At 47.3% G+C, this 27942-nt stretch overlaps 1 protein-coding gene across 1 annotated transcript in view; it reads right to left on the bottom strand.

The window, feature by feature from the left end:
• Positions 1–11447: 11447 nt before the first annotated feature.
• LOC132395815 (protein CASP-like) overlaps positions 11448–27942 on the bottom strand; it is a 739549-nt gene continuing 723054 nt past the window's right edge. The window contains exon 23 of the mRNA XM_059972899.1: positions 11448–12358. Coding sequence (XP_059828882.1) covers positions 12298–12358 — 61 coding nt within the window. The 3' untranslated portion in view covers positions 11448–12297. The remainder of the gene's footprint in view (positions 12359–27942) is intronic.

The following is a 27942-nucleotide window of genomic DNA, read 5'->3' on the forward strand; positions in this document are numbered from 1 at the left end:
TGGGATTCTGGCTGTGTGGATTCATGGTCACAGGGGAATGGGAATCTGGCTGTGTGGATTGAGGGTCACAGGGGAATGGGATTCTGGTGGTGTGGATTGAGAGTCACGGGGGGGAATGGGATTCTGGCTGTGTGGATTCAGGGTGACGGGGGGAATGGGATTCTGGCTGTGTGGATTCTTGGTCACGAGGGGAAAGGGATTCTGGCTGTGTGGATTCAGGGTTACAGGGGAATGTGATTCTGGCTGTGTGGATTCAGGGTCATGGGGGGAATGGGATTCTGGCTGTGTGGATTCAGGGTCACGGGGGGGAATGGGTCTCTGGTTGTGTGGGTTCAGTGTCACGGGGGGGGGGAATGGGATTCTGGCTATGTGGATTCTGAGTGACGGGGGCGGGGGGTGGAATGGGATTCTGGTTGTGTGGATTCAGGGTCACAGGGGAATCGGAGACTGGCTGTGTGGATTCCGAGGGACGGGGGCGGGGGGGGGGGAAATGGGATTCTGGCTGTGTGGATTCAGGGTCACAGGGGAATGGGATTCTGGCTTTGTGGATTCATGGACACAGGGGAATGGGATTCTGGTTGTGTGGATTCATGGTCACAGGGGAAAGGGAATCTAGCTGTGTGGATTCAGGGTCACAGGGGAATGGGATTCTGGCTTTGTGGATTCATGGATACAGGGGAATGGGATTCTGGCTGTGTGGACTCAGGGTCACAGGGGAGTGGGATTCTGCCTGTGAGGATTCAGGGTCACGGGGGGAATGGGATTCTGGCTGTGTGGATTCAGGGTCACGGGGGAATGGGATTCTGGCTGTGTGGATTCAGTGTCACGGGGGAATAGGATTCTGGCTGTGTGGATTCAGGGTGACGGGGGGGGGAATGGGACTCTGGTTGTGTGGATTCAGGGTCATGGGATGAATGGGATTCTGGCTGTGTGGATTCAGGGTCACATGGGAATGGGATTCTGGCTGTGTGGATTTAGGGTCACAGAGGGCGAATGGGATTCTGGCTGTGTGGATTCTGGGTTACGGGGGGAATGGGACTCTGGTTGTGTGGATTCAGGGTCATGGGGGAAATGGGTTTCTGGCTGTGTGGATTCAGGGTCACATGGGAATGGGATTCTGGCTGTGTGGATTTAGGGTCACAGAGGGCCAATGGGATTCTGGCTGTGTGGATTCTGAGGGACGGGGGCGGTGGGGGGGGTGGAGTGGGATTCAGTCTGTGTGGATTCAGGGTCACGGGGCGGAATGGGTCTCTGGTTGTGTGGATTCAGGATCACAGGGGAATGGGAGTCTGGCTGTGTGGATTCCGAGAGACGGGGGTGGGGGGGGGGGAATGGGATTCTGGCTGTGTGGATTTAGGGTCACGGGGGGGAATGGGATTCTGGCTTTGTGGATTCAGGGTCACGGGGGAATGGGATTCTGGCTGTGTGGATTCAGGGTCATGGGATGAATGGGATTCTGGATGTGTGGATTCATGGTCACATGGGAATGGGTCTCTGGTTGTGTGGATTCAGGATCACAGGGGAATGGGAGTCTGGCTGTGTGGATTCCGAGAGACGGGGGTGGGGGGGGGGAATGGGATTCTGGCTGTGTGGATTTAGGGTCACGGGGGGGAATGGGATTCTGGCTGTGTGCATTCATGGTCACAGGGGAATGGGAATCTGGCTGTGTGGACTCAGGGTCACAGGGGAATGGGAATCTGGCTGTGTGGACTCAGGGTCACAGGGGAATGGGAATCTGGCTGTGTGGACTCAGGGTCACATGGGAATGGGATTCTGGCTGTGTGGATGCAGGGTCACAGGGGAATGGGATTCTGGCTGTGGATTTAGGGTCGCAGGGGAATGGGAATCTGGCTGTGTGGATTGAGGGTTACAGGGGAATGTGATTCTAGGTGGGTGGATTCAGGGTCACAGGGGAGTGGGATTCTGGCTGTGTGGATTCAGGGTCACGGGGGGGAATGGGTCTCTGGTTGTGTGGATTCAGGGTCACAGGGGAATGGGATTCTGGCTGTGTGGATTCAGGGTCACAGTGGAATGGGATTCTGGCTGTGTGGATTAAGGGTCATTGGGAATGGGATTCTCGGTGTGTGGATTAAGGGTCATGGGGAATGGGATTGTGGGTGTGTGGATTCAGTGTCACAGGGGGGAATGGGATTCTGGCTGTCTGGATTCAGGGTCACAGGGGAATGGGATTCTGGCTGTGTGGATTCAGGGTCACGGGGGGAATGGGATTCTGGCTGTGTGGATTCAGAGTCACAGGGGAATGGGATTCTGGCTGTGTGGATTCAGGGTCACGGGGGGAATGGGATTCTGGCTGTGTGGATTCAGGGTCACAGGGGAATGGGATTCTGGCTGTGTGGACTCAGGGTCACAGGGGAGTGGGATTCTGCCTGTGAGGATTCAGGGTCACGGGGGGAATGGGATTCTGGCTGTGTGGATTGAGGGTCACAGGGGAATGGGATTCTGGTGGTGTGGATTGAGGGTCACGGGGGGGAATGGGATTCTGGCTGTGTGGATTCAGGGCCACAGGGGAATGGGATTCTGGTTGTGTGGATTCAGGGCCACAGGGGAATGGGATTCTGGCTGTGTGGATTCAGGGTCACACGGGAGTGGGATTCTGGCTGTGTGGATTCAGGGTCATGCGTGGAATGGGATTCTGGCTGTGTGGATTCCGAGGGACGGGGGCGGGTGGGGGGAATGGGATTCTGGCTGTGTGGATTGAGGGTCACAGGGGAATGGGATTCTGGCTGTGTGGATTCATGGTCAGAGGGGATTGGGATTCTGGCTGTGTGGATTCATGGTCACAGGGGAATGGGAATCTGGCTGTGTGGATTAAGGGTCACAGGGGAATGGGATTCTGGCTGTGTGGATTCAGGGTCACAGGGGAATGGGATTCTGGCTATGTGGATTCATGGTCACAGGGGAATGGGATTCTGGGTGTGTGGATTCATGGTCACAGGGGAATGGGAATCTGGCTGTGTGGATTGAGGGTCACAGGGGAATGGGATTCTGGTGGTGTGGATTGAGGGTCACGGGGGGGAATGGGATTCTGGCTGTGTGGATTCTGGGTCACGGGGGAATGGGACTCTGGCTGTGTTGATTCAGGGTCACATGGGAATGGGTTTTTGGCTGTGTGGATTCAGGGTTACAGGGGAATGGGATTCTGGCTGTGGATTCAGGGTCACAGGGGAATGGGATTCTGGCTGTGTGGATTCAGGGTCATGGGGGGAATGGGATTCTGGCTGTGTGGATTGAGGGTCACGGGGGGGAATGGGACTCTGGTTGTGTGGATTCAGGGTCATGGGGGTAAGGGGATTCTGGCTGTGTGGATTCCGAGGGACGGGTGCGGGGGTGAATGGGATTCTGGCTGTGTGGATTCAGTGTCACAGGGGAATGGCATTCTGGCTGTGTGGATTCAGAGTCAGTGGGGAATGGGATTCTGGCTGTGTGCATTCAGGGTCACGGGGGAATGGGATTCTGGCTGTGTGGATTGAGGGTCACAGGGGAATGGGATTCTGGTGGTGTGGATTGAGGGTCACGGGGGGGGAATGGGATTCTGGCTGTGTGGATTCAGGGTCACGGGGGAATGGGATTCTGTCTGTGTGGATTCAGGGTCACGGGGGAATGGGATTCTGGCTGAGTGGATTCATGGTCACAGGGGAATGGGAATCTGGCTGTGTGGATTGAGGGTCAGGGGAATGGGATTCTGGTGGTGTGGATTGAGGGTCACGGGGGGGAATGGGACTCTGTCTGTGTTGATTCAGGGTCGCATGGGAATGGGTTTTTGGCTGTGGATTCAGGGTCACAGGGGAATGGGATTCTGGCTGTGTGGATTCAGGGTCATGGGGGGGAATGGGATTCTGGCTGTGTGGATTCAGGGTCATAGGGGAACGGGATTCTGGCTGTGTGGATTCAGAGTCAGTGGGGAATGGGATTCTGGCTGTGTGGATTCAGGGTCATAGGGGAATGGGATTCTGGCTGTGTGGATTCAGAGTCAGTGGGGAATGGGATTCTGGCTGTGCGGATTCAGGGTCACAGGGGAATGGGATTCTGGCTGTGTGCATTCAGGGTTACAGGGGCATGGAATTCTGGCTGTGTGGATTCAGGGAAACATGGGAATGGGATTCTGGCTGTGTGGATGCAGGGTCACAGCGGAATGGGATTCTGGCTGTGGATTTAGGGTCACAGGGGAATGTGATTCTAGGTGGGTGGATTCAGGGTCACAGGGGAGTGGGATTCTGGCTGTTTGGATTCAGGGTCACGGGGGGGAGTGGGTCGCTGGTTGTGTGGATTCAGGGTCACAGGGGAATGGGATTCTGGCTGTGTGGATTCAGGGTCACGGGGGAATGGGATTCTGGCTGTGTGGATTCAGGGTCATAGGGGAATGGGATTCTGGCTGTGTGGATTCAGAGTCAGTGGGGAATGGGATTCTGGCTGTGCGGATTCAGGGTCACAGGGGAATGGGATTCTGGCTGTGTGCATTCAGGGTTACAGGGGCATGGAATTCTGGCTGTGTGGATTCAGGGAAACATGGGAATGGGATTCTGGCTGTGTGGATGCAGGGTCACAGGGGAATGGGATTCTGGCTGTGGATTTAGGGTCACAGGGGAATGTGATTCTAGGTGGGTGGATTCAGGGTCACAGGGGAGTGGGATTCTGGCTGTTTGGATTCAGGTTCACGGGGGGGAGTGGGTCGCTGGTTGTGTGGATTCAGGGTCACAGGGGAATGGGATTCTGGCTGTGTGGATTCAGGGTCACGGGGGAATGGGATTCTGGCTGTGTGGATTCAGGGTCACGGGGGAATGGGATTCTGGCTGTGTGGATTCATGGTCACGGGGGAATGGGATTCTGGCTGTGTGGATTCATGGTCACAGGGGAATGGGATTCTGGCTGTGTGGATTGAGGGTCACAGGGGAATGGGATTCTGGCTGTCTGGATTCATGGTCACAGGGGAATGGGATTCTGGCTGTGTGGATTCATGGTCACAGGGGAATGGGATTCTGGCTGTGTGGATTCATGGTCACAGGGGAATGGGATTCTGGCTGTGTGGATTGAGGGTCACAGGGGAATGGGATTCTGTTGGTGTGGATTGAGGGTCACGGGGGGGAATGGGATTCTGGCTGTGTGGATTCAGGGTCACAGGGGAATGGGATTCTGGCTGTGTGGATTAAGGGTCATTGGGAATGGGATTCTCGGTGTGTGGATTAAGGGTCATGGGGAATGGGATTGTGGGTGTGTGGATTCAGTGTCACAGGGGGGAATGGGATTCTGGCTGTCTGGATTCAGGGTCACAGGGGAATGGGATTCTGGCTGTGTGGATTCAGGGTCACGGGGGGAATGGGATTCTGGCTGTGTGGATTCAGGGTCACAGGGGAATGGGATTCTGGCTGTGTGGATTCAGGGTCACGGGGGGAATGGGATTCTGGCTGTGTGGATTCAGGGTCACAGGGGAATGGGATTCTGGCTGTGTGGACTCAGGGTCACAGGGGAGTGGGATTCTGCCTGTGAGGATTCAGGGTCACGGGGGGAATGGGATTCTGGCTGTGTGGATTGAGGGTCACAGGGGAATGGGATTCTGGTGGTGTGGATTGAGGGTCACGGGGGGGAATGGGATTCTGGCTGTGTGGATTCAGGGCCACAGGGGAATGGGATTCTGGTTGTGTGGATTCAGGGCCACAGGGGAATGGGATTCTGGCTGTGTGGATTCAGGGTCACACGGGAGTGGGATTCTGGCTGTGTGGATTCAGGGTCATGCGTGGAATGGGATTCTGGCTGTGTGGATTCCGAGGGACGGGGGCGGGTGGGGGGAATGGGATTCTGGCTGTGTGGATTGAGGGTCACAGGGGAATGGGATTCTGGCTGTGTGGATTCATGGTCAGAGGGGATTGGGAATCTGGCTGTGTGGATTCATGGTCACAGGGGAATGGGAATCTGGCTGTGTGGATTAAGGGTCACAGGGGAATGGGATTCTGGCTGTGTGGATTCAGGGTCACAGGGGAATGGGATTCTGGCTATGTGGATTCATGGTCACAGGGGAATGGGATTCTGGGTGTGTGGATTCATGGTCACAGGGGAATGGGAATCTGGCTGTGTGGATTGAGGGTCACAGGGGAATGGGATTCTGGTGGTGTGGATTGAGGGTCACGGGGGGGAATGGGATTCTGGCTGTGTGGATTCTGGGTCACGGGGGAATGGGACTCTGGCTGTGTTGATTCAGGGTCACATGGGAATGGGTTTTTGGCTGTGTGGATTCAGGGTTACAGGGGAATGGGATTCTGGCTGTGGATTCAGGGTCACAGGGGAATGGGATTCTGGCTGTGTGGATTCAGGGTCATGGGGGGAATGGGATTCTGGCTGTGTGGATTGAGGGTCACGGGGGGGAATGGGACTCTGGTTGTGTGGATTCAGGGTCATGGGGGTAAGGGGATTCTGGCTGTGTGGATTCCGAGGGACGGGGGCGGGGGTGAATGGGATTCTGGCTGTGTGGATTCAGTGTCACAGGGGAATGGCATTCTGGCTGTGTGGATTCAGAGTCAGTGGGGAATGGGATTCTGGCTGTGTGCATTCAGGGTCACGGGGGAATGGGATTCTGGCTGTGTGGATTGAGGGTCACAGGGGAATGGGATTCTGGTGGTGTGGATTGAGGGTCACGGGGGGGGAATGGGATTCTGGCTGTGTGGATTCAGGGTCACGGGGGAATGGGATTCTGTCTGTGTGGATTCAGGGTCACGGGGGAATGGGATTCTGGCTGAGTGGATTCATGGTCACAGGGGAATGGGAATCTGGCTGTGTGGATTGAGGGTCACAGGGGAATGGGATTCTGGTGGTGTGGATTGAGGGTCACGGGGGGGAATGGGACTCTGTCTGTGTTGATTCAGGGTCGCATGGGAATGGGTTTTTGGCTGTGGATTCAGGGTCACAGGGGAATGGGATTCTGGCTGTGTGGATTCAGGGTCATGGGGGGGAATGGGATTCTGGCTGTGTGGATTCAGGGTCATAGGGGAACGGGATTCTGGCTGTGTGGATTCAGAGTCAGTGGGGAATGGGATTCTGGCTGTGTGGATTCAGGGTCATAGGGGAATGGGATTCTGGCTGTGTGGATTCAGAGTCAGTGGGGAATGGGATTCTGGCTGTGCGGATTCAGGGTCACAGGGGAATGGGATTCTGGCTGTGTGCATTCAGGGTTACAGGGGCATGGAATTCTGGCTGTGTGGATTCAGGGAAACATGGGAATGGGATTCTGGCTGTGTGGATGCAGGGTCATAGGGGAACGGGATTCTGGCTGTGTGGATTCAGAGTCAGTGGGGAATGGGATTCTGGCTGTGTGGATTCAGGGTCATAGGGGAATGGGATTCTGGCTGTGTGGATTCAGAGTCAGTGGGGAATGGGATTCTGGCTGTGCGGATTCAGGGTCACAGGGGAATGGGATTCTGGCTGTGTGCATTCAGGGTTACAGGGGCATGGAATTCTGGCTGTGTGGATTCAGGGAAACATGGGAATGGGATTCTGGCTGTGTGGATGCAGGGTCACAGGGGAATGGGATTCTGGCTGTGGATTTAGGGTCACAGGGGAATGTGATTCTAGGTGGGTGGATTCAGGGTCACAGGGGAGTGGGATTCTGGCTGTTTGGATTCAGGGTCACGGGGGGGAGTGGGTCGCTGGTTGTGTGGATTCAGGGTCACAGGGGAATGGGATTCTGGCTGTGTGGATTCATGGTCACGGGGGAATGGGATTCTGGCTGTGTGGATTCATGGTCACAGGGGAATGGGATTCTGGCTGTGTGGATTGAGGGTCACAGGGGAATGGGATTCTGGCTGTCTGGATTCATGGTCACAGGGGAATGGGATTCTGGCTGTGTGGATTCATGGTCACAGGGGAATGGGATTCTGGCTGTGTGGATTCATGGTCACAGGGGAATGGGATTCTGGCTGTGTGGATTGAGGGTCACAGGGGAATGGGATTCTGTTGGTGTGGATTGAGGGTCACGGGGGGGAATGGGATTCTGGCTGTGTGGATTCAGGGTGACGGGGGAATGGGATTCTGGCTGTGTGGATTCTGGGTCACGGGGGGAATGGGACTCTGGCTGTGTTGATTCAGGGTCACATGGGAATGGGTTTCTGGCTGTGGATTCAGGGTCACAGGGGAATGGGATTCTGGCTGTGTGGATTCAGGGTCATGGGGGGAATGGGATTCTGGCTGTGTGGATTGAGGGTCACTAGGGGGAATGGGACTCTGGTTGTGTGGATTCAGGGTCATGGGGGGGAAGGGGATTCTGGCTGTGTGGATTCCGAGGGACGGTGGCGGGGGTAAATGGGATTCTGGCTGTGTGGATTCGGTGTCACAGGGGAATGGGATTCTGGCTGTGTGGATTCAGCGTCACAGGAGAGTGGGATTTTCGCTGTACGGATTCCGAGTGACGGGGGCGGGGGGGGGGGAATGGGATTCTGGCTGTGTGGATTAAGGGTGATGGGGAATGGGATTCTGGGTGTGTGGATTCAGTGTCACAGGGGAATGGGATTCTGGCTGTGTGCATTCAGGGTTACAGGGGCATGGAATTCTGGCTGTGTGGATTCAGGGAAACATGGGAATGGGATTCTGGCTGTGTGGATGCAGGGTCACAGGGGAATGGGATTCTGGCTGTGGATTTAGGGTCACAGGGGAATGTGATTCTAGGTGGGTGGATTCAGGGTCACAGGGGAGTGGGATTCTGGCTGTTTGGATTCAGGGTCACGGGGGGGAGTGGGTCGCTGGTTGTGTGGATTCAGGGTCACAGGGGAATGGGATTCTGGCTGTGTGGATTCAGGGTCACGGGGGAATGGGATTCTGGCTGTGTGGATTCAGGGTCACGGGGGAATGGGATTCTGGCTGTGTGGATTCATGGTCACGGGGGAATGGGATTCTGGCTGTGTGGATTCATGGTCACAGGGGAATGGGATTCTGGCTGTGTGGATTGAGGGTCACAGGGGAATGGGATTCTGGCTGTCTGGATTCATGGTCACAGGGGAATGGGATTCTGGCTGTGTGGATTCATGGTCACAGGGGAATGGGATTCTGGCTGTGTGGATTCATGGTCACAGGGGAATGGGATTCTGGCTGTGTGGATTGAGGGTCACAGGGGAATGGGATTCTGTTGGTGTGGATTGAGGGTCACGGGGGGGAATGGGATTCTGGCTGTGTGGATTCAGGGTGACGGGGGAATGGGATTCTGGCTGTGTGGATTCTGGGTCACGGGGGGAATGGGACTCTGGCTGTGTTGATTCAGGGTCACATGGGAATGGGTTTCTGGCTGTGGATTCAGGGTCACAGGGGAATGGGATTCTGGCTGTGTGGATTCAGGGTCATGGGGGGAATGGGATTCTGGCTGTGTGGATTGAGGGTCACTAGGGGGAATGGGACTCTGGTTGTGTGGATTCAGGGTCATGGGGGGGAAGGGGATTCTGGCTGTGTGGATTCCGAGGGACGGTGGCGGGGGTGAATGGGATTCTGGCTGTGTGGATTCGGTGTCACAGGGGAATGGGATTCTGGCTGTGTGGATTCAGCGTCACAGGAGAGTGGGATTTTCGCTGTACGGATTCCGAGTGACGGGGGCGGGCGGGGGGGGAATGGGATTCTGGCTGTGTGGATTAAGGGTGATGGGGAATGGGATTCTGGGTGTGTGGATTTAGTGTCACAGGGGGGAATGGGATTCTGGGTGTGTGGATTCAGGGTTACGGGGGGAATGGGATTCTGGCTGTGTGGATTCAGGGTCACAGTGGAATGGGATTCTGGCTGTGTTGATTCAGGGTCACGGGGGGGGAATGGGATTCTGGCTGTGTGGATTCAGGGTCACAGGGAGGAATGGGATTCTGGGTGTGTGGATTCAGGGTTACGGGGGGGAATGGGATTCTGTCTGTGTGGATTCAGGGTCATAGGGGAACGGGATTCTGGCTGTGTGGATTCAGAGTCAGTGGGGAATGGGATTCTGGCCGTGTGGATTCAGGGTCATAGGGGAATGGGATTCTGGCTGTGTGGATTCAGAGTCAGTGGGGAATGGGATTCTGGTTGTGTGGATTCAGAGTCAGTGGGGAATGGGATTCTGGCTGTGCGGATTGAGGGTCACAGGGGAATGGGATTCTGGCTGTGTGCATTCAGGGTTACAGGGGCATGGAATTCTGGATGTGTGGATTCAGGGAAACAGGGGAATGGGATTCTGGCTGTGTGGATTCAGGGAAACAGGGGAATGGAATTCTGGCTGTGTGGATTCAGGGAAACAGGGGAATGGGATTCTGGCTGTGTGGATTCAGGGTCATAGGGGAACGGGATTCTGGCTGTGTGGATTCAGAGTCAGTGGGGAATCGGATTCTGGCTGTGTGGATTCAGGGTCATAGGGGAATGGGATTCTGGTTGTGTGGATTCAGAGTCAGTGGGGAATGGGATTCTGGCTGTGCGGATTCAGGGTCACAGGGGAATGGGATTCTGGCTGTGTGCATTCAGGGTTACAGGGGCATGGAATTCTGGCTGTGTGGATTCAGGGAAACAGGGGAATGGGATTCTGGCTGTGTGGATTCAGGGAAACAGGGGAATGGAATTCTGGCTGTGTGGATTCAGGGAAACAGGGGAATGGGATTCTGGCTGTGTGGATTCAGGGAAACAGGGGAATGGAATTCTGGCTGTGTGGATTCAGGGAAACAGGGGAATGGAATTCTGGCTGTGTGGATTCAGGGTCACAGGGGAATGGGATTCTGGCTGTGTGCATTCAGGGTCACAGGGGAATGGGATTCTGGCTGTGTGGATTCAGTGTCATGTTGGGGGGAATGGGATTCTGGCTGTGTAGTTTCAGGGTCACAGGGGAGTGGGATTCAGATTGGCGAATCCAGGGTATTGGACCAGTGGTGCAAAGATTGGATTTGGATTTTGATGTGACCCTGAAGACTATAGACACCTGTGTCACTTTGGCATGTGTTATCAGGGGAAATGATTAGAGGTGTCTGGTTCTGATGCCAGATGTGTGTTGGGAAGGGTGATTATCCTAACTGTAGGTGCTTGGGGGCTGTGTGTAAAGAGTCGACAGAGAGGAAATAAAACCGTCGCGCCATAGAGTCACAGAGAGAGACAACATTGTTAGGAGCTGTCGACTGGGGTGCAGGGAAAGCACAGCTGAAGAGAAGTGAAGCCGTGACCTGTATTGTCACTGCTGTAACTGCAGGAATTATGCACAGCGAGATCTCACAGTCATTTCATCACCGATGACCAGAGAATTGCTTCTCTGATGTTCAGGTGAAAATTCAGTTCCTGAACTTCTAGAATATTATCACGCTTGTTAGTGCAGGGCAGCCTTGCCCTTGAACAGCATCTCCGTACTGGCCACACTTTATATACAAGCATTAGCCATAAAGTCTTACTCTGATGGACTGGATCATGCCTCCTTTGTTTATAACCAGAGCTGAAGTAAATAAAGCAACATGTAAGCATTGATGCTAAGTAATTTATTCAGACTTGTATTGCTCATACATTCAACCAGATCACATACAACAGAGAAGAAAAATATCAGCAGTGGTCAGTTATCAAAGACAATGGCAGAGGATTCTGACAAACTCCCGACAGAGGTTGCCCTAGTGATCCTTGATTGAAATTTACCACCAGGCAATATGGAATAAGAACTTTGTTCTTGTCCTTTTCTAAGCAATTTTGATTAGCTAACAGAGTACCATACAAATCCCTGTTCTCAGTTACCATCCGATACGATAAAACAAAAAGACCAATTTTCTTGGGAAAAATAATAATTATTCATGAATTAACAAAAACTTAACATAAACCATGTTAACTAAATGTTTCTAAATTTCAGTATCCTTTTTGGTTTGTACAACTAAATATGGGAGCTTCCAGGAAGTTGAATACAATCTGCACCATACAGAAACTAAAATTATGTTAAAAATTAAACCAGAACTGTAATTAATTTACTAACTATACTAATGGTACTGCTTTAATTGTTGCTACATGGACACTTGTCAGGATTGCCTGGTGAAGGGACAGGGAAGGAAAGCAGAAAGAAGCGGAGCACACATACCCTGCGTGGATTCAGTAATTCGGCTTTGCAATCGTAATCAACTACTACATTCATCTAATAATAGCTACAGAGCAGGAGAAAGGAAAAGTGAGACAATCCTGTGACACAGGGGTGCAATTTCTCTGTTAATGGAAGGAGTAAGAAAATGAATATTTTTATGCCAATTCATCAAAAGGAAGGCTTCCTGGTAATAGCTGAGCTTGACGACTGGACTTCACCCAGAAACTTAAGGAGCCCTTCCCAGATCCTCCACTTCACTGCCACATATCTCTTGCATCTCCATTCTCATGGAACTTGTGCAGGTGGTCAGAATACCTGAAAAAGATAACCAGAACACATATCAAGCACCTGACAACATTTAAGATAATATGACTGGCATCTGTTTGGTGAACTGGGTTATTTTTATTTGTCATCATGCCAGAATTAGCAATATAATAAATAAAACGCACTGAAGGAAGTTTACAGAACATCTAATTGCTGACATTTATTTAAAATGGCTTTAATTACTCAGTTTTAACCAACACTAGGAAAAGACACCGCCTATAAAATTTTCTTGCAATGAAACTTGTAGCAAATGGACAGACTGCAAGTGGAACATTGTGAACAACTCTGGTATTCCTGAGGAAGGGCCTACTCACAACAGGAAAGAAACAAAGGCCCATGAGATAGCCTACTGTGGTGCTAGGTTAATGAGAGAAGAGGTAAACTGGACCATATTCAAGTTTACAAGAATGAGAGGTGATTTCACTGAAACATCTTAAACTCTTATGCCGTCTAATGAGGAAGATGCAAAGAGTTAGGGGAACTCAGAACTGTTCAGGAAAAATTTCTTCAACCTATGGTATTTTCTGCTCAAGTAGTCTCTATTACGTAGTATATTCAAGACAGAATTTTAGAGCACTACACCTCAGAAACAGGCATTCGGCCCATCAAGTCCATGCTGAAATGTTATTCTGCCTAACCCCATCGGCTTGCACTTGGACCATAGACCTCCATGCTCCTTCTGTCCACGTACTTATTGACACCTCTCTTAAATGCTGCCATCAAACCTGCATCCAGCACTTGTGCTGGCAGCTTATTCCACACTTGCCCCATCCTCTGAGTGTAGATGTTCCCCTTCCAGTATCCCTTAAAAATTGAACCTTTCACCTTTAACCTCTACACCTAGTCTCACCCAACCCTATTGGAAAAAGCCAGCTTGTAATCACTCTATTTATGCCCTTCATAATTTTGTATATCTCTATCAAATCTTCTCTCATTCTCCTACACTCCAGGGAATAAAGTCCTAACCTATTCAACTTTCCTGCATAACTCAGGACCTCAAGTCCAGACAACATCCTTGTAAATTTTCTCCATATTCTTTCAATCTTATCAATATTTTTCCTATAGGCTGCTGACCAGAACTGCACACAATACTCCAAATTTGGACTCATCACTACCTTAAACAATTTTTAGCATAACATCCCAACTCCTGTACTTAACACTTTGATTTATGAAGGCCAATGTGCCAAAAGCTTTCTTTATGACCCTATGTCACCACTTTTAATGAATGATGGATATATATTCCTATATTCCTCTGTTCTACCACACTCCTCAGTGGCCTACAGTTCACTGTATAAGTCCTACTCTGGTTTGTCCTCCCAAAGTGCAACACCTTACACTTGTCTGCATTAAATTCTATCTGCCATTTTTCAGTTCATTTTTCCAAGTTTTTGCTTTTAATTTATCAATAGAAACCCTTGAGATTCTCCTTCAACTTCTCTGCCAGAGAAACATCCTGTCTTCCTTTAGCCCTTATATTTCTTATACTCTTTAAGCACCTCATTCTTTCCTTGCTGCCCATATCTCTTCTTAACCAGGGCCTCAAAATCCCTCAAAAATCAGGTTTCTCCAAACCTGTTATCCTTGCCTTTTATTCTGAAAGGAACATACCAAATCAACACTCTCAATATTTCACCTTTGAAGGCCTTCTACTTACTAAACATCAGAAAACAACCTATCCCAATCCATGCTTGCCAGAACCTTTCTGGCCATTGTCCAACTTAGAATCTCAACCCAAGGACCAAAACTATCTTTTCTCCATAAATTTCTTGTAACTAATGGTATTATGATCACTAGATCCAAAGTGTTCCCCTATACACATTTCTGTCATCTGCTCTGTCTCATTCCCTAAGTAGGAGATCCAGTATTGCATTCTCTCTATTTGGACTTCTATATATTGATTAAGGAAACTTTCCTGAACATATTTGACAAACATCATCTCATCCAGTCCTATTATTTTTTAAATTAATTTTTAATGAGTGTTTACAATGCAACAAAAAAGAGGTTTATACAGTGCATAACAAACATATCAAAGTACAATTCAAAACAATTAAACAAAGCACCCATAGTAGAAACGTATAAAGTTAGTTACCACCCCACCCTCCCACTACCCAACTCCAAGCCAACCTTACGATATATAAAAAAAGTTAATCAGAACTATATCACCACAGAGCTGTATTTATAAAAAGAAGATATATTGCCTACTACCTAAACTATAATACGTTTACACATTTAAAAAACCCCATAAATCTTAACTGTAAGAAGCTGGAAGTAAGGGATTTAAATGCAAAAGAATAAAAGGGAGGGATGCACCCTTAATATAAACGGGAATTATGAAAATATTCAAGAATAGGTGTCCACACCTTTTGGAACTTTATACCTGAATTAAGAAGTGAATAATAAATCTTTTCAAGATTCAAGGTCTAAGCAGGACATAATATCTCCAAGTCATTGAGCATGAGTGGGTGGGGCAGCATCTCTCCACCTAAGAAGGACTGAACGTCTGGCCAAAAGAGAGGCGAAAGACAATGTATGATGCTTAGTCAGAGTTAAATGCATCTCCCGAAGAACCAAAAAGAGCAATTTAGGTTCCAAATAGCAATTGAGTATGTGAGATAAAGTTAAAAAAAATTCCCTCCAGAATTTCTCCAAGCTAGGACAGTCCAATACATATGAATAAGAGAGGCCTTGCCCCCTTTGCACATATCACAACAGGGTCTAAAATCAAGATAGACCGCGACAATTTATTTTTGGACATATGAGCCCTGTGTACCACCTTGAACTGTAAAAGGCAGTGGCGAACACATAGAGAAGTTGAATTAACTGACTTCAGAATTGAATCCCAAAACTTGTCCGACAAAGAAAAATTTAAGTCATGCTCCCAGGCAGTTTTAATTTTGTCGAAGGGGGCTCATTTCAACATCGTTAACATATCTTGAACAGTAGAAATTAAACCTTTACCCAATGGATTCATATGAAGAAACAAATCCACAACATTTTTAATGGATACCCCAGGAATGTGTGGTATTAAAGGGTTGATAAATTGTCTAATTTGGAGATATCTAAAGAAATGAGTGTTAGGTCGGCCAAACTTTACAGACAATTGTTGAAAAGTTGCAAAATGCTTATCTATGAAAAGATCTTCAAAACACCTAATGCCCTTTCTGTGCCAATTTAGAAATGTTAAATCCTGCATAGAAGGCTGAAGAAGATGATTATGTAGAATAGGACTAGAGAGAGAAAAACCGTGAAGACCATTATATTTTCTGAACAGAGCCCGTATTCTCAGAGTGTGGCTGATAACCGAATTAACAATTGACTTAGGCAAATGGCACGGAAGTGCAGATCCAAGGAGTGCGGAGTTATTAGAGTTCAACTCCATTGCCACTCATATTGGGCAGTCAGATTGAAGGTAAAAGTAAGACCAAAAGATAAGACAATGTATATTGGCTGCCCAGTAATATAAACGAAAATTGGGCATGGCCATTCCACCTACCCTTTTACGTTTTTGAAGATGAGTGTTATTTAGTCTGGGATGTTTAAATAGGATGAAATAATAGAATCTAACGAATCAAAAAAAGCTAAAGAAATAAAAATTGGTAAAATTGAAGTAAGTATAAAAATTTAGGAAGAATAAACATTTTAACAACATTAATTCCACCTTATCAAAGACATGGACAAGGGTGACCACTGTGCTAAGTTTTGTTTTGTATTTTTTAAAAGATTAAACCATAGAACCATAGAACACTACAGCACAGTACAGGCCCTTCAGCCCTCCATGTTGTGCCGACCCATATAATCCTTAAAAAAAAGTACTAAACCCACACTACCCCATAACCCTCCATTTTTCTTTCATCCATGTGCCTGTCCAAGAGGCTCTTAAATACCCCTAATATTTTAGCCTCCACCACCATCCCTGGCAAGTCATTCCAGGCACTTACAAAAACTTACCCCTGATGTCTCCCCTAAACTTCCCTCCCTTAATTTTGTACATATGCCCTCTGGTGTTTGCTATTGGTGCCCTGGGAAACAGGCACTGACTATCCACCCTATCTATGCCTCTCATAATCTTGTAGACCTCTATCGTCCCCTCTCATTCTTCTACGCTCCAAAGAAAAAAGTCCCAGCTCTGCTAACCTTGCTTCATATGACTTGTTCTCCAGTCCAGGCAACATAATGGTAAATCTCCTCTGCACCCTCTCCATAGCTTCCACATCCTTCCTATAACGAGGTGACCAGAATTGAACACAATACTCTAAGTGCCGTCTCACCAGAGATTTGTAGAGTTGCAACATGACCTCTCTACTCTTGAACTCAATCCCCCTGTTAATGAAGCCTAGCATCCCATAGGCCTTCTTAACTACCCTATCAACCTGTGCAGCGACCTTGAGGGATGTATGGATTTGAACCCCAAGGTCCCTTTGTTCATCCACACTCTTAACTAACTGACCATTAATCCTGTACTCAGTCTTCTGGTTTGTCCTTCCAAAATGCATCACCTCACACTTGTCTGGATTGAACTCCATCTGCCATTTTTGACAGACAGACATACTTTATTGATCCCAAGGGAAATTGGAGAATAGGGAAATTTTTCTGCCCAACTCTGCAGCCTGTCTATATCCTCTTGTAACCTTCGACAACCTACAGTTCCATCCACAACTTCTCCAATCTTCATGTCATCTGCAAACTTACACCTTCCACCTTTACATGCAGGTCATTTATAAAAATCACAAATAGCAGGGGTCCCAGAACAGATCCTTGCGGCACTCCACTAGTCACCGACCTCCAGGCAGAATACCTTCCTTCCACAACTACCCTCTGCTTTCTTCCTTTAAACCAATTTTCTATCCAAACAGCCAAGGTTCCACTTATCCCATACCTCATGACTTTCTGGATGAATCTCTCATGAGGGACCTTGTCAAATGCCTTGCTAAAGTCCATGTAGACCACATCCACTGCCCTACCCTCATCAATTTCTTTTGTTACCTCTTCAAAAAACTCAATCAGCCTCGTGAGGCACGATCTTCCCTTCACAAACCCATGTTGACTATCCATGAGTAGACTGTACTTCTCCAAATGCTCATAGATCCTATCCTTAAGAATCCTTTCCAGTAGTTTGCATACCACCGATGTAAGACTCACCGGTCTATAGTTCCCAGGTTTCTCCCTATTACCTTTTTTAAACAAGGGAACTACATTTGCCATTCTCCAGTCCTCCGGCACTTCCCCTGTAGCCAAAGAGGATTCAAAGATCATAGCTAATGCTCCTGCAATCTCTTCTCTCAATTCCCACAACAACCTGGGGTATATCATATCCGGCCCTGGAGATTTATCAATCTTAATTTTTTTAAGAAGATCCAGCACTTCTTCCTTAATCTCCACGTTGTCCAGCACACAGGCCCTCTCTATTTTGACCTCATCCTGATCAAGATCCTTTTCACTTGTGAATACTGAACCAAAGTATTCATTTAGGACCTCTCCAACCTCCTCCGCTTCCAGACACATGTTGCCCTCTTTATCCTTTAGCGGTCCCACCTTCGTTCTCGTCACCTTCCTATTCTTCACATACGCATAGAACGCCTTGGGGTTCTCCTTAATCCCACATGCCAAGGCCTTCTCATGTCCCCTTCGAGCTCTCCTAAGTCCTTTCTTTAGCTCCTTCCTGGCTTCCCTATATTTCTCATAAGCCCCTCCTACTTCCTGCTTCTTATATCTAACATATCCTTCCTTTTTCCTCTTGACGAGTTGCCTCAAATGTTTCGTCAGCCACGGCTCCTTTTTCCTACCATTATTTCCTTGCCTCAGTGGGACAAACCTATCCTGAACCCAGCTCAAGTGGTCCCTAAACTTCTCCCACATTACTTCTGTACTTTCCCCTTTGAACATCTGTTTCCAATTTACTCTCGCTAGTTCCTGCCTCATCTCTTCAAAGTTAGCCCTTCCCCAGTTAAGCACTTTACCATTTCGTCTGATTTTATCTCTTTCCATAGCTATGCTGAAGCCAGTAAAATTTTCTCCAAAAAGACGCTTATAATTTCTTGTTACTGTAATGCCAAGGTAAATAAATTGATTATTTACTACTTTAAAAGGGAGGTTATGAAATTCTAGTGTTTGTGCTTCTCTATTTATTGGAAGAAGTTCGCTCTTATGTAAATTAAGTTTGTATCGGAAAGCAGACTAAATTTGTTAAGGATTATTAAACATTGGGGATAAGGAGATAGTCAGGTTTGATATAAAAAGTAAAAGATCATCAGCAAAAAGAGAGGCTTTGTGCTCAACACCCCCCTCCAAATCCCCGTCAATTCAGCACAACTATCAGTCACAAAGAAGAAAACTTTTGGTTGTTGTGGATCGATTTTCCACTTTGTTGCCCTCGCCAAACTCCAATCAGCTTGTGAAACTGCCACACTCATGGTTCAGACTCTACGGCTTTCCACAAGACATAGTGTCTGATTGTGGACCACAGTCCATTTCCGACTTGTGGAAGGCTTTCTGCTCTCCTGCAGGAGCCACGGACAGCCTCTCGTCTGGCTTCCAGCACCATCCAATGGCCAGACTGAAAGAGTGAACCAGGAGCTGGAGTCAATCCCGCGCTGTCTTGCCTCTTCAACCCCACGTCTTGGAGCTCCCAATTGGTTTGGCCAGAAATCGCCCACAATAACGTCCAGTTGTCCTCCACCAGTATGTTTCCTTTTGAATGACAGAAGGGATTCCAGCCCCCACTCTTTCCTGACCAGGAGACTGATGTAGGAGCTCTTGCTGCTGAACAGTTAATCCAGCACTACAAGTGCATCTGGAGACAAGCCAGGGCTTCTCTACTGCACACCCAGAAACAACATGCTTGGCAGGCTGATCGGTTCCAACAGGTAAGACCATTCAAGCCAGGAGAAGAGGTCTGGTTCTTCTCCCGGGAAGGCATCAAGGGATCTTCTCCTGAAGAGCTGCAAATTGGCACCCCGCTATGTGGGACCATTTGTAGAAGAAAAGACTGTCAACAAGATGTTGTAGAGATTGCTTCTACCAGCATCACTGAAGATCCACCCAGTATTCCATGTTTCCCAGCTCAAGCAGGTTACTACCTCTCCCCTGGTCCCAGTCACCCCACCTCCCCACCTGGTAGATGGTTCCCTTCTCTATACGGTGCAGTGCCTCCTGGCATCTTGCCAGGTATGTGGTAGGGTTCAGTACCTTGTGGATTGGGAATGGTATGGTCCAGAAGAATGTACTTAGATCCCAGCGAAGGACATCTTGCCCATCTGGCACTTCCAACGGACACAGGTCTGTGGCACCTCATGGGCTGTGTCTAGGGAGGGCAGCCCTGTCACAACCATGGATTGGGCAGCGCAGCAGATACAGCAATTGTGCTTGTGAATATGCACGTGTCAGCTTATTATTATTTCAGTGTGATGATATTTAACTCCATTCTTTTCATTGTAGTGCTTATTGAGTCTTGAGCAAAGCATAGCAATGTTTCGCTACCTGCTTACATTCAGCCTTGCCTAAGAAATTGGACTGACAAGTCAACTAACTTGGAAGACTAGCAATACTTGTTTTATATTTAGTTATTCCTTTCAGCAGCAGAGTTGGCTTCATTTTCCATTTGAGTTTTAGTTAACAACCCTGTTTAGCCTAGTGTTCATTGTTTTATTTTCGCTCTAACTCTGTTCACATTAAAGTCTGTGAACTATTGACCTGCTTCAGTGTTTCTCGTTTCACACTTGGGGCATATCTGAATGTAGTGACATCCTCCCCCTTAAGAATGTGATCCAAGATGTCCCTGACCCTGACACCTGCGAGGGAAAATCACATTCTTATCCACAGAACCTCCTGTTTGTTCCCTTAACCAATAAATTTTCTATCACTACTGCTTGCCTCTTTTCCAGCCCTTCCCTCTAAGGTCACAGAACCAGACTCAGTGCCAGATACCTGATAGCTGTGGTTTTCGTCTGCTATGTCCTCCTATAACAGTATCCAAAAAATAGAGGGTGACACAGTAGTGTAGTAGTTAGCGCAGCACTTCACAGTACCAGTGACCTGGGTTCAATTCCCACCACTGTCTGTAAAGAGTCTGTACGTTCTCTTCATGACTGTGCGGACTACTTCCTTTGGGTGCTCAAAGACATTCGCCTCTCCACTAAACTGAAGGTTTAGAATGCTGTTGTGGTCTCATCACTTCTATGTGGCTGTGAAACCTGGACACTGTATCGCAGACACGTCAAAGAGCTTGAACAATTCCACAATCGCGCTCTGTGATCAATCATGGAAATCCGCTGGCAAGACCGTATCTCCAACCTGACAGTCCTGGACCGAGCCAATTCCACAAGCATTGAAGCCAGGGTTTTGAAGGCTCAGCTCAGATGGACCGGCCATGTGATCCGCATGGATGAGTCCAGAATGCCGCGTCAGTTGTCCTATGGAGAACTGGAGCAGGGCAACCGTGCCCAAGGTCGCCCAAGGAAGAGGTACAAGGACAACCTCAAGTCAAACCTTAAGTGGGCCAAACTCCAGCCCCGTGATCTCGAACACACTGCTGCTGATCGGTTCGAGTGGTGCAATCTCTGCTCCAAGGCAGCAAACAACTTCCAAGCCAACTGGCGCATGCAGCGCCTCAGGGCGAGTCAAGAAAGACACAGGAAGGCGTCTGCTCCTGCCCCAACAGGCGGTGCTCCTTGCCCCATCTGCAACCATATCTGCGCTTCGGACTTTGGCCTCAGAAGTCATATGCGTGCCCACAGACGTTGATTGCGCAACACATTCGTCTTCCTCGGACTTCGAGAGACTACTACTACTTACAGTACCAGTGACCTGGGTTCAATTCCCACCACTGTCTGTAAAGAGTTTGTACGTTCTCTTCATGACTGTGTGGACTACTTCCTTTGGGTGCTCCAGTTTCCTCCCTTAGTCTTAAGATATATCGGTTGGTTGGTTAACTAGTCAGTGTAAATTGTCCTGTGATCAGGCTAGGGTTAAATCAGGGGCTTGCTGGGTGGTGTAGCTCAAAGGGCCAATTCTCTGCTGTAGCCCAATAAATAAATACAAATATATTTGTTATTGAAGGGGAGACGGCACTGTCTGCTTATCCCCATTCCCTCTATGGAACCCTGAGCTAAAACCTCAATCAGAACTTTATTGAACTGTAAGAAGACTGAATATCCTTCTCCTGCTTCTATCCCATCTCTGCCTCTGATCATTAAAGAAAACTTGTCTAAGTTCACCCCTCAGACTCCTTCAGTCTGGGAAAAACAAACTCAGCCTATGCAATGACAATGACAACAACATATTCAACAATGGACACACAAGTCCCTGGATATTGAGACAGAACACTAAGTTGAATAAAGAAACATTAATTTCCATACCAGTCCAACTAAGCACCCAATATATTGATAGGGCAGATACAGTTCAGTAGGAAGAAGAGCAAAGATGGATTCTGAAGTAATAATTTTGTGTTAACTGCTGTCTATATGACAGACACCCACGAACAGACAAGGTGAAACAGGTCTCAAATGATATTAGGTCAGAAGACAGATCCTGGCTGAATTAAGAGTTACCAGTAGTTTTATTTTAAACATTCCAATCTGGTCTGCCTTTCATTGATGACCCATAGGTCCTGAAGCGGTGGTGGGGTTAGCTGACTTCTTGAACCACACAAACCTGTTTGCTGGTGGAAGTGTTCAAGAATTTTGACCCAGGCTTAAGAGAAACAAATATTTGAAATCTTGAAACATACAACATGTTGATAGTCTTAGACCACAAGACAATGGTGGTAAGATGGGTGGAGTGAAAGCAAATTAGATTCTAGTATGTAGGAAATCAGTTTGGCAAGATAAACAATAGTTACACATTAAAAATCTTAGGAATCTATAAGGAACAGAAGGACATTGTTGTACAAGTCAAAGATCCCTGAAGGCAGCACAGGTAAATAAGATGATGAAGATCTTGCCAGCATTAGCCAAAGCTAAGAATATAAAAGTATGAATGTTGTGTTATGTCTTCATTAAAACAAACAGTTTGGCCCAACTGGGAATTTGTATGTAGTTCCAGTCATCACACTATCATGACACTGGAAAAATACAGAGGAGATTCACTGGGATGCTGCCTCTGATGGAGCAGAGCAGCTATGGGGAAAGACTGGATAGACTGAGTTTGTTTTCTTTGGAGCAGAGGAGGCTGAGCGGAGTCTCATAAAAGTGAAAAATATGAAAGCGTAGACAGGGTGGGCAGTAGGAAATGCAACTAGAGGGCACTCAGCAGGCTGAAATCAGTGCAAGAGGTTGTTCAATGGTGAAGCAACGTGAGGTTTAAAAAGAGCTCCAGTTCTGTGCAATCAGCATGGGACCAATAGAGTCATCAGGCTTTGGCAAGCACACATGGAGGTTCTAAGTAACTTTCCTGTGTTACTTTTTCCTGTTAGTACATAGCTAGTGCACCAAGAATGGGTCTGGAGGAAGTGGTATGTTCTTTGTGAGATGTAGGAACTCTGCAAAACCTCCAGTCTCCCTGATAACTACATCTGCATGAAGTATGCCGAGCTGCATCTCCTTAGAGACTGTGCTAAACAAATGGAGCTGTAGCTTCACCTTATGTGGCAAAATGAGCTACAGGGAGGTAGTCACCCTTAGGTTGCAGTAGGCAGGTGACTGTCAAGGCAGGGAAATAGGCAGCTAGTGCAGAGTACCCCTGTGGCCATTCCCCTCAATAATAAGTATACCAGTTTGGATACTGTTGGGGGTGGGGGGGGGGGGAAACAACCTACTAGAGTAAGTGGCAGCAACTAGGTCTCTGACACTGAGTCTGCCGCTGTGGCTCAGAAGTGAAGAGGGGGAGAAGAAGAGTGTAGTAGTGATAGGGAATAATTAGAAGAGCAGAAAAAAGATTCTGTGGCTGTGAATGAGACACATGGACCATATATTGCCTCTTTGGTGCAAAGGTCAGGGAGTCTCGGATTGGATCCATAACATTCCAAAGGGGAGGATGATCAGACAGAACTTGTGGTACATATTGGTACCAGCAACGTAAGTAGGAAAAGGGAGGAGGTCCTGAAGAGAGAACATGGGGAGTTAGGCACATTGATTAGGCAAATTAATGCATGGCTTAAGAATTGGTTCAGGGGGCAGGGTTTCAGATTTCTAAACAAACTGTACAAAAAGGATGGGTTACATCTGTACCCAATGAGGACCAATATCATTGTGGGCAGGTTTGCTAGAGCTGTTGGGAAGGGTTTAGAATAATTTGCCAGGGGATTGGGAACCGAAGTGATAGGGCTGAGGATAGGCCAATTACTATACAACTTGATTAATTTGTACTGAGACTGTGAGGAAGGATAGACTGGTGATAGGGCAAAATTGCAGTCAGTAGGTTAAGCTAAAGTGTAATGAAGGGCCAAAATCAAACAGGGTGATGAATACAGGACTGAAAGTGTTATACTTGAATGCACGCGGTATATGGAAAAAGGTAGATGATCTTGTGGAGCAGTTAGAGATGGCAGGTAAGATATTGTGGGCAACTCAGAGTCACAGCTGAAAGAAGATCATATTTGGGAGCTTAACCTCAAAGGATACATCTTGCACTGAAAGAACAGGTAGGGAGGCAGAGGTGGCTTAGTTGGCAAAAACTGAAATCAAATCCTTAGAAAGAGGTGTCTTAAGATTGGAAGACATAGTGTAAAATCCTTGTGGGTAGAGTTAAGAAACTACAAGGGCCAAGTTTGCATTTGATATGATGATAGGTGGAGGAGCAGGTAATGTTGATGAAGCAAGGTGTCTGTAGAAGGACTTAAGACCGACTGGGAGAATGGGCAAAGAAGTGGCAGATGAAATAAAAGTGTAGGGAAGTGTCTGGTTTTGCACTTTGGTAGAAGGATTAAAGGTATAGACTTCTTTCTAACCGGGGAGAAAACTCAAAAATCAGAGCTGAAATGGGACTTGGGAGCCCTTGTACATGATTCCCTGAAGGTTAATTTGCAGATTGAGTTGGTGGTAAAGAAGGTAAATCCACAAGAACAACGATTTATTGCTGAGACTTTATGAGGCCTTTGTCAGAATGCAATGGAATATTGTGAGCAGTTGTGGGCACCTTATCTAAACAAGGATGTGCTGACACTGGACAGGGTTCAGAGGAGGTTCATGAGAATGAATAGGTTACCATATGAGGACCAATTGATGGCTCCTGGCCTGTACTTGCTGGAGTTTATAAGAATGAAGGAGGATCTCATTGAAGCTGATTAAATATTGAAAGGTCTAGATAGAGTGGATGTGGCAAGGATGTTTCCTACAGTGGGAGAGTCCAGACTAGAGGACATAGTCTCATAATTGAGGGATGTCCATTGAGAACAAAGATGAGAAGTTTCTTAGCCAGAGGGTGATGAATCTGTGGATTTCATTGCCACAGATAGCCTGTACAGTCCAAGTCATATGGATATATTCAAAGTGGTGGTTGATAGGTTCTTGATTAATCAAGGTGTCAAAGGTTATGGAGAGAAGGCAAGAGAATGGGGTTGAGAGGGGACATAAATCAGCTCTGATGGAATGGCGGAGCAGACTCATTGGGCCAAATGGTCTAATTCTTCTCCTATCTTACTATCTTATGCTTAGGGTAATGGGTAAAAGGTTTAGAGGGGTTCTGAGGAGGCAGTTTTTCACTGTGATGATGGTTTCAACCTGGAATGCAATGCTTACAGGTTAGGAAACATTACTGTAATCACAAAGGCCGCTATATTTCATCAGGAGTTTGAAAAGAATCTAGCAAATTTCTACAGATGCACAGAGGAGAGCTTTGTGAGTGGATGCATCTCTGCCTGGTATGGAGGCTCTAATGCATTAAAATTACAAGAAGCTGAGGAGGGTTGTAGACTCAGCCACGGGTGGAAGTATAGAGGCTCCTTACAAAATATCATTGGAATTGAACTCCGAACTTTGGAATGCCCTGAGCTGTAATAATGTCACGCTAACCGCTTGCTACCATGGCATCCATTACTGATTCTCACCATCCAGGACATGCCCTCAACTTGTGACTACCAGAAGAGACACACTCAACACTTTAGGAACAGCTTTTTCCCTTCCGCCATCAAATTTATGAATGGTCCATGAACACTACCACCTCTTCTCTTTTTGTACTACTTATTTACTTTTATAATTTAGTAATTTCTATGTTATAAAAAAAACACATCTCACTACATGCAGTATGTCAATGATAATTGATCCTGATTCTGAAGAATGTCTTGAATCATCAGGGGATGAAGTATATGCTGCAAATATTAGTAAGTGCGATCAGTATGGTTGGCTACCATAGCCAGCATGGACAATGGTGTGCTGAATGGCATTGTTTCTGACTTATGACATTCAATTTCAGTTTAGTTATTATATTATTATTATAACAATAACGGAGTATCTAGACTGACACAATCTTGCAGTTTATCTGAGAAAATAATTTCCCAGTTCTGCTGGAAATGAAGGCAGGAAGAGGAACACTGTAGATCCAAAAGACAAGGTGAGGTAGAAATACCAGCCAGGATTCTGCAGGGGAACCATTATGAGAAGATTTCAACTTATTTCATTAGCTTCCCAAGACGTAATTTTGCAGATCATTACATTTCAGGTCTGATTTATATTCTTCCATTCTTCCCATGTCATAGAAAAGTACAGCACAGAAACACTCTTCAGCCCATCAGGTACATGCCAAAACATTAATCTGCCTTGCACATTCAGATGGAGATATAATGTAAAGATTTTTATTCCTCATTTAAGAAATATAAGGAGGTAAGAAATAAAGTCAATTCAATCCCATTGACCTGCATCTGTGCCGGAGCCCTCCAAAACCCCTCTCATACACGTCCCTATACAAATATCTCTTAGAAGTTGAAATCAAACCCATATCCACCACTTGTGCTGGCAGCTTGATCCGCACTCTCACTACCATCTGAGTGAAAATGTTTTCCCTTAAACATTTCACCTTTCACCCTTAACCTAGGACATCTAGATTTAATCTCATCCAATCTCAGTGGAAAAAATCCGTTTCCATTTCCATAAACCCTTCATAATTCTGTACAACTCTATCACATCTCCCCTCATTCTTCTGTGCTCCAGTTAATAAAGTCCTAACCTATTCAACCTTTCCCTATAACTCAGGTCCCCCAGATCCGGCAACATCCTGGTAAACTTTCTCTGTTCTCTTTCAATCTTATTTACATCTTTCCTGTAGGTAGGTGACCAAAACTGGTCATGGTCCTCCAAATTAGGTCTCACCAATGTCTAATACGATTTCAACATCCAGTGAGTCTTACCTCAGTAGTTGGTAAGTAGATGGAAAATATCCCGAGAGGCTGGATTTGGAGAGGGATCATATAATTAGGAATAGTCAGCATGGCTTTGTCAAAGGCAGGTCATGCCTTATGAGCCTGATTGAATTTTTTGAGGATGTGACTAACATATCGATGAAGGTAGAGCAGTAGATGTAGTATATATAGATTTTAGTGTATTTGATAAAGTACCCCGTGTAAGGCTTATTGAGAAAGAAAGGAGGCATGGGATTCAAGGGAACCTGGCTTTGTGGAACTAGAACTAGTTTGCCGACAGAAGGCAAAGAGTAGGTGTAGATGGGTCATATTCTGCATGGAGGTTGGTGACCATGGTATGCCTCAGGGATCTGTTCTGGAACCCCTTCTCTTCATGATTTTTATACATATCCTGGATGAGGAAGTGGTGGAATGGGTAAGTAAATTGACACAAAGGTTGGGGGTGCTGTGGATAGTGTGGAGGGCTGTCAGAGGTTACAGCGGGATATTGATAAGATGCAAAACTGGGCTGAGAAGTGGCAGATGGAGTTCAACCCAGATAAGTGTGAGGTGGTTCATTTTGGTAGATCAAATATGATGGCAGAATATAGTATTAATGGTAAGACTCCTGGCAGTGTGGAGGATCGGAGGGATCTTGGGGTCCGAGTCCATAGGACACTCAAAGCAGCTGTGCAGGTTGATTCTGTGATTAAGAAGGCATACAGTGCATTGGCCTTCATCAACCGTGGGATTGAGCTTAAGAGCCAAGAGGTTATGTTGCAGCTATATAAAACGCTGATCAGACCCCACTTGGAGTACTGTGCTCAGTTCTGGTCACCTCACTACAGGAAAGATATGGGAACTATAGAAAGGGTGCAGAAGAGATTTACAAGGATGTTACCTGGATTGAGGCGCATGCCTTACGAATTAAGGCTGAATGAACTCAGCCTTTTCTCCATGGAGCGGCAGCGGATGAGAGGTGACCTGATAGAGGTGTGTAAGATGATGAGAGGCATTGATTGTGTGGACAGTCAGAGGTTTCTCCCCAGGGCTGAAATAGCTAACACAGTTTTAAGGTGCTTGGAAGTAGGTACAGAGGAAATATCAGGGTAAGTTTTTTACGCAGAGAGTATGAATGCGTGGAATGGGCTGCCGACGACGGTGGTGCAGGCGGATACAACAGGGTCTTTTAAGAAACTCCTAGCTAGGTACATGGAGCTTAGAAAAATAGAGGGCTATGGGTAACTCTAGGCAATTTCTAAAGTAAGTATATGTTCAGCACAGCATTGTGGGCCGAATACACTGCTAT

Source organism: Hypanus sabinus, chromosome 6 (genome assembly GCF_030144855.1).
Source record: "Hypanus sabinus isolate sHypSab1 chromosome 6, sHypSab1.hap1, whole genome shotgun sequence".
NCBI lineage: Eukaryota > Metazoa > Chordata > Chondrichthyes > Myliobatiformes > Dasyatidae > Hypanus > Hypanus sabinus.